General features: G+C 34.0%; 1 protein-coding gene across 1 annotated transcript in view; it reads right to left on the bottom strand.

The window, feature by feature from the left end:
- Positions 1 to 7,882, bottom strand: part of RAP1GDS1 (Rap1 GTPase-GDP dissociation stimulator 1) — a 122,521-nt gene that overhangs the window by 22,381 nt on the left and 92,258 nt on the right. The window contains exons 7-8 of the mRNA XM_019661641.1: positions 7,477 to 7,643; positions 2,313 to 2,472 (exon numbers count right to left, since the gene is read on the bottom strand). Coding sequence (XP_019517186.1) covers positions 2,313 to 2,472; positions 7,477 to 7,643 — 327 coding nt within the window. The remainder of the gene's footprint in view (positions 1 to 2,312; positions 2,473 to 7,476; positions 7,644 to 7,882) is intronic.

Genomic DNA, 7,882 nt, shown 5'->3' with positions numbered 1-7,882 from the left:
AAGACCATCGAAAATATGTGTTTTCCGATGGTCTTAGGTGACCCCTGTGAAAGGGTCGTTCGACCCCCAAAGGGGTCGCGACCCACAGGTTGAGAACTGCTGACCTAAACAAACTGATTCTCAGCTCTGAAGGTAAGTAATATCACTCCACTGCTATTCTAGGTATTAAGCTCATGTTTCAAAGGCAATACTATAAAATACCCCACATTGTTTAAAATAAAACATACATAAGTGTTATATGAAGTTAAAATATATCCACTAATGATATTTGAATAAAAAGTTACTGAAAAGAAAAGATTAGTAAATTACAAACTATATCACAAGCATATTTGGATTCATATTGCATAGATGTTATCTTCCTAAGGCAGTTAATAAGTCTATAAATTTCTGAATTTTAAAGGTCGTGCATTTAAAAAAGCTTCAGGTTTTCATTAGTTTGAAACTTTCTTGGGTGATGAATACATGGTGGTTCATTATACTATATATTTTGTCTACATCTGAATAGGCTTTAAAATTTCCATGATAAAAGGTGAAAGAAAAGTATAACTTTCAAGCTTTCTGATGGATAACCAACAAAATAAGGATTTATAGAGAGAATTTACATCCCAATTATATTTTTAAAAATTATCTTCATAGCAAATTCTACTCTCATATCAATTTTGCTTGCATCACCCTAATAACAAATATCTTTTCATTACAGAACTTATTTCATTGAAGATTTTATATTCACATCCATATCTGTCTCTTCCATTAGAACAGGTATCATACATCTTTCATCTTTGTATTAATATTTTAACCTAAACTAGCCTATCCAAATGCTTTGGGAGTATCTGATAACACTTATAAATGCAGATCAACTGACCTTAGAAATACATTTGCTACACAAAAATTTTTAAACTTCAGTTTTATTTTTTAGTTGAATTTTATTTTAGTCATTGGTTTCCCTAAGTTGTATATGCACACATCTACGGCAATGGCAGTTTTAGCTTGTCATTTGGGAGAAACAAAGACTTTTCTTTCATACTGGATTTTTCTTTCAAGTGATTTTAATGTGTAAACATTTAGTATTTTTTTCCTACCACCAGGGCCACTGAACTTCTTTAGAATATTATCTCAGAATACACAGAATACTCAACCTGGAATATTTTTTGAAAAGGTACACTTGCACTGTGCCATGCTGAAAGTAGGGCGTTTCCTTGGTTACCGAATGCTAGGGCTAGAACTGTGTTGCAACCAGAATTGAAAGCCATGATGAAAACGCCTTGAAAATACTAAGAAACCTTGAAGTAGACAAAATGCCAATTTAAATGTTGGAATTGCTTTCCTTTGCATCTAAGGAAAACCAAGGATGATATGCTAAGGATAGTCCAGAAATAACTTTTCAAAGGTATCATTCAATCCACTGCACAATTATAAAACAGAAGTGAAGGGGATGGAAGACAAACAGACAAGAAATAAAGATTGTTATTTGGAAACACTGCAAGGAAGGTTACCGGTAATTATTTCTCTGGGATAAAAAATTGAGTGAAGGTCACAATACAAATTGGGCTAAATCACCAAATAAGATGAAAAACAAATTTCTCCCTAAAGAATAAGATCTAAGGAATTTAGGAAATTAAAACTATGTCAAGAGTAAAGTTTACAGATCTCTCCTGTCACAGTCTGACTGTAATCACATATGTGGGAGGCTTAGTCAGCCTTATTAAGGAGGATTAGCAAGGCATTCTGCCAAAGTACAACAGATAGTCCAGCACACACTAATCAACACCACTCTGCCCAAGGACATCTATTTTTATCACCACTGTTAGCACATATATGTATGTATGTATGTATGTATGTATGTATGTATGTATGCATAGATTATGTATCATATACATACATGTATGTTTGTGTGTGTATATATATGCATATGTATTTAAAAATTTTTTAAGTGATGAAAAAAATCCCAAAGCAGGAAAGTGGATAAACTATGCACTTAATATTAATAAGCTAACAACCATGTAACTAACTACCTTGTAGATCAAGAAATCCATTGCCGACAACCCAGGAAGCCCCTGGGCATCCTGGTTTCCTATCACAAATCCCTCCCACCATCCCTCTCAAATCACTACCCTGATTTTTATGCTGATCACGGCCATACTTTTCTTTGTTTCACCAAATAAATAATCATCTCTAAAAACTACAATTTAATTTTACCTTATTATCAGTGATGGCTTTTTCCTTTTCATATGTTTGTAAGATTCATCTACACTATTGGTTTTAAATGTCTTTATTCCTTTCCTTAACTATGTTTTTCTGTTATATGCATATACCTTGACTTAATGGATATTCAGTCAATTTTTCATTATTATAAATCATGCTGCTATGAATATTCCTGTAATGGCTCCCGCTGCATGTTTCTGGGTATATTCCTAAGAGTGGAACTGCTGGATAATAGGGAATGGACATCTGCAGCTCAGTAGACACTGTTTTCTAAAGTGTACCAATTTACACTTTCACCAGGACTTACTGAGTTTCCACTGCTCCATGCCTGCTTCAGTGCTTGGTATCATCTGACTTTCCAGTGGGTATATAGTATTTTATATGTTTGTATCCCCTGATTATTAATGAGTTGAGCATATTTTTATGTTTATTAGCCAATTGGATTTGTCTTTTGTCAGGTGCTTACTCAAATTTTTTACATATCTCCCCACAGGGTTTTCTACATTTTTCTTAATGATTTATGGGGGTTTCTACATATTGCACACATAAGCTTTCTCTTGGTTATATGTGTTGTAAGTATCTTCTCTCACCCACTGTCATCCTTTCCACTCTTAATGGTGTCTTGAGAAATGGAAGTTTTTACTTTTAAAATAACTACATTTATCAACTCTTTCCCTTTATGGTTAGAGCTTTTTGTGACCTAAGAAAACTTTCCATACTTCAAGGCCATGATGATATTCTCCTACCTTATATTTTAACACAAACTTTCTGGTTTTAACTTTCCCATTTAGGTCAACTATTATCTGAAATTAATTTTTTAAAAAAATATAGTATGAAGTGGGGTGTGTGTGTGTGTGTGTCTCCAATTGTATTTTTTTTCTATATTCCCAGCACTGTTTATTGAAAAGATTATACTTTCCACAGTTCTACAGTGACTTCTTTTTCCCCCAATAAAATAAACATCTACTAACGTACCCTTTTCTTTCTGGGCTATCCTGTTCTACCAGTCTTCACATCCATCCTTGCAGTACTACACTGCCCTTTACTTACTGTAGTTTTATCAGAAGAATAGTTATTGTTATGCAGTAAAAATAGTTCTGTTACCCTGTATTTCACAGTATCTTGGCTATTCCTGGTCTTTTGGGATTTTGGTTAGAACTGCATTGAGTCTACAGTTCAATATGGAGAGACAGAACATCACAAGCTTGAAGTTTCTAATTTATGAAAGTGATACAGCTCTTCATTTATTTAGATCTTCTTTAATTTCTCTTGATAATTTTCTACAATTTTCTTCCAGAGATCTTGCACATCTTTTATTGGTCCATTCTGACAGTATAAAGATAAGTGATAGCTTAATAATGTAAGTAATATCTTATATTACGGTAAACAATGTATTTTTAAAAATGTATTTTCTAACTTTTTTTGCTGGCATACAGAAATAAAAGGTTTTGATTTGTTTGTTTAGTGTGATGTTTTCTGTAGGCTTCTGGTATATATCCTTTTTATTCTCTTCTAATGCTGGTTTATAGAGTTTTTAAAAATCATGAATGGATAATTGTATCAAATGCTTTTAAGAATCTAAGAAGATATATCTCCATTTAATAAGTTTTAAAGTGATAAATTGATTGCACTTTGAATATTAAACTGCTTTGCATTTCTGAAATATGTCCTACTTGCTATGATGATGAATTTTAAATATATTACTGGATTTTGTCTGCTAAAATTTTAAGGAGAAATTTGGATCTATGTTCATGGTGAGACTGGCCTTTAATTTTCATTCTTGTATTGTCTTTGTTTGTTTGGTGTAAAGGTTATATTAGCCTCATAAAATAAATTGGTGAGTATATCTGCTTTTCCTACTCTCTGGAAAACTTTAAGGTAAGTTTTTCCAGCTTTGCTATTTCTGCTTTGTCATCCATACTTGAAAATGTATTGGCTTCAACTTGTTCATAACATCCTCTTAATGTAAGGTCTGTAGTGAGATCTCCTTTTGTATTCTTAATTTTCCTTATTTGTGCCTTCTCTCTTTTTTTCCTGATTAATCTTACTAGGAATTTACCAGTTTTATTAACTCTTCAGACTCAACTGTGGTGATTATATGCTTGTATTGAATTATGTATTTCCTATTTTATTAACTTCAGCTCTTTAGATTTCCTTTCTTTTATGTTCTCTGAGCTTCATTTATGTTTTCTTCCCCTTAATTTCTGAGAAGAATACTGAGCTCATTTATTTTACTTTTTGTCCTTTTTAATATATTAATTTAAGGCAAAAAACTCCCTCTAAGTATCTTTACCTATATAACATAAAATTTGAGACAGTATTTTCATTTTCATTAGAAAATTTCCTAAATTCCATCAGGATTCTTCTTTGACTTCTGAGGTGTATTGTGGTGAACTTTCTCAGTTTTTCCTCAGAAAATAACTTTATTTTGCCTTCAGTTTTGAGGAGTATTTTCACTGGGTTTAGAATTTTGGGTTGGCATTTCTTTTCTTTCAGTGCATAGGATATGCTGTTTCACTGTCATCTGGCTTTCATGGCTGCTGTTGAGAAGTTCGCTGTATGTCTAACTATTGCCCCTTTTAAGATAATCTATTTGTTTCCTGGTGACTTTTACGACTTTTATCATCGGTTTTCTGCAATTTCAATATGATGTATCTAGATGTAGATTTCTTTTTATCATGTTTTAGATTCATTTGGCTTCTTGGGTCTTTGATATCTTTCATGATTTCTGGTAAATTCTCCACCAACATTTCTTTAAATATTTCCTCTGTCCTCTCACCTCACCCACACTTTTTTTTTGTATATACATATACCAGGGGTGCCAAAAAAATGTATACAAGTGGACACTTTGGTTAATGTTGCTCAAGCAGTAGTTCGCCATAATCAGAAGTGTCTGGACACTGATGGTAACCACTTTGAGCACCTCTTGTAATTGCAGAAGTGAAATGTGACTTGTATTCATCTTTTGTTATTAGTATATATCAAGTATTACAATTTTAATAGTTTTTTTCTTTCTTAAAATGTGTATACATCTTTTTGGCACCCTCTGTGTATGTGTGTGTGTATGAAACCAATAGTAGTATGTTATGTATCAATAGTAGCAACAAGGTTTTCCAGGCTCTGCAGTCACCTGGACAAAATTATAGAGACATCCAGCACATGTCATTAAAGAAAAAAAAAAAGGTGAAAACCAAAACCCCAGAAAATGGCAAAGTTCTGTTACTGTTGTGGTATACCTGGCACCATTTTTAAAAATTAGCTTCTCAATCATCATCTGTAAAGAAAACATTCTAGAATAACATCATTAAAAATAGCTCTGGTAAAGCATAGTCACTACTATGATAATAAAGCAGGTACAAGATATTTTACATTCACAGAATGATATAGTACTGTCCTAATCTAAAATACTAGGGGATACAACTTAAAAAAGCATTATGTGAGACTTGATTCTATTTTTCCAGTAGAAGGCCCAAGGAACAGTATGACACAGCTCTGGTAAAGAAATGCACTTTTTTTACATAGGATTTCCTTTCATCAGTGGCACAGTTCTAAGTACTCACTGCTCTACACGAATATCAGCTAAAATCCATTTTAAAAAGACAAAAAAAAGAAAAAAATCCAAACAAACAACAATCGGATTCATACAAAGATGGCTGAGCGGAGACAAACCTAACCAGTATTTTACCAAATCTGTGGTGTTTGAACGGTGAGAGGTCCATGGAAGAAAGGAGATGCTACGCAGCACTTCAAAGCTTCAAGCCACAACCAAAGCAGGGCATCATTTCAAACAGAAGCAGTGGCCAAACACCGCCCACTTGGATATAGTCAAGGATACTGACATCACTATTTCATCATCTGCTCACTCACCCAGGAAGGGAGATCAGTTATTGTACTGTGATTCTATTCAACTCAATTACCATGTTCCAAAAACAGCAAGCTGACAGAATAAAAAATAAAGCTCCTTGATCCAGCACCAGTTATCTTCAGTTCTTCACCACCAAGCTTCCAAATGCTGTCACCATATCCAAAGGCCATAAGGGAGCAAAGAAACCACACCGGATGGGTTAGTTGGGATCACCATTATTCAGGCCAGGCTATTCCGCAGCAGTGTGACTTTCCTCTTATTTCTGGTGTTTCATCTAATCATAAGGCTTTAGTTCTACATTATATTCACTCAAGGAATGTGTGCATGTTTGTATATAAAAATGGACGGAAGACGCATGGCCACTGACAGAGTGTGTTATATAGTACGTCTAAGCTGCCAAAGACTCATTTAACTGGTGCGGCAGCTGTGTCAGTGTAAATGGCTCCTATGTCCTTCGTGCACCTCTAAGCTCTGGACAGGATAATGTCACAGGCCATTTTACCCCTTTGGCTGCTGGCATTATCTGACTTCATTCTTTTTGGGACTCCAAAAAATGTATATGAGAGCTGCTCATTTTATCTTCTGTACATCTTATTCTGTTTTATATATATATATATATATATATTTTTTTTTTCCTTTCTGGATTTCCTTTCAATCTATCTTCCAGTTCATTGGTTCTCTAATTCAACTATATTTAATCTGTCATTCAACCCATCCATTAGGTTCTTAACTTGGACTGCATTTTTCAATTCAGGAATTTCCAATTGTTTCTTTTTCAAATCTGCTAGGTCACTTTTTATAATGTCTAGTTTCCTCCTACATTTTTGAAGCCTGCTTTTAACTCTTTGAACATAATAAGCATACCTGTTTTGAGTCAATGTCTAATAATTTCAGTATCTGGGGATTTGCTGCTGTTGCCTGTTCTTTGTGCTGGTTCTTGCTTACAATGTCTTGTCTCCTCATGTGTCTGGTCCTCTTTGAATATGTGCTAGACACTATATTTGAAGAATTATTTTTATAGTTCCTTTTATTCCTAGGGTGTATCCCATAAGGTATTTGCCCAAAGACGAAGTAGTTTATCAGTGTCCACAGTGTTGGCAGGCGTGGGACTCCAACTTTTCTCTCCTTTGTCTGCCAGGGTATATAAATGGAATTCAGCTTCTCAGCTGCTTTTTCCAAATGGTATAAGACTGTGTAAGCTACAGAATCATCTTTGCCAAGATTTTAAAGTCAAAGGAACTTGGAAAGTAGTTTTGGCCAATGCAGATACAGTTACAGCGTAGATAATATAGCTAGAGATATCCAAAATAAAACATATCATTAATAAAACAAAGGGTTTTGAATTAAATAGCTGAAATTAAATGTTAGAAAAAATGGAAAAAGCCTACAAGACAAAACAAACAAACAAACAACAAACCCAAAAAACCAAGAAGCGCATTTATTTTCTCACCATTTTCTGCCAATGGAGCAAGAACTTCAAAAATCATTTCCTTCTTATCATGTTCTATTTGCTTCTTGAAGAGTTTTACCAGTTCTTCAGCAATATTTGTACTGGCAAACTGTTCTTTACTTGACTCTAAAAAAAGAAAGAAAAGAAAGGAGGAAAATTTAGAGTAAGCAAATCAATTAAACCCAGAAATTGTTTTCTATTACTTTCAATACTTGGTCTTTTTGTACCATTACTAATACAAATACTCTTCATATACGGGAACATTCAAATCCATTTTTTTTTTTTTTTTTTTTAGCTGAGCCATCCCGCCACCTGTTGGCAGCTCACGGCTGCTCAGCTCGGGCTGACTCGAACCGCTGTTGCTC

The sequence above is a fragment of the Hipposideros armiger genome, unplaced genomic scaffold (genome assembly GCF_001890085.2).
Source record: "Hipposideros armiger isolate ML-2016 unplaced genomic scaffold, ASM189008v1 scaffold_357, whole genome shotgun sequence".
In the NCBI taxonomy this organism is placed as follows: domain Eukaryota; kingdom Metazoa; phylum Chordata; class Mammalia; order Chiroptera; family Hipposideridae; genus Hipposideros; species Hipposideros armiger.
The sequence above is the reverse complement of the archived record's forward strand: the minus strand, read 5'-3'. Positions and strand labels throughout refer to the sequence as shown.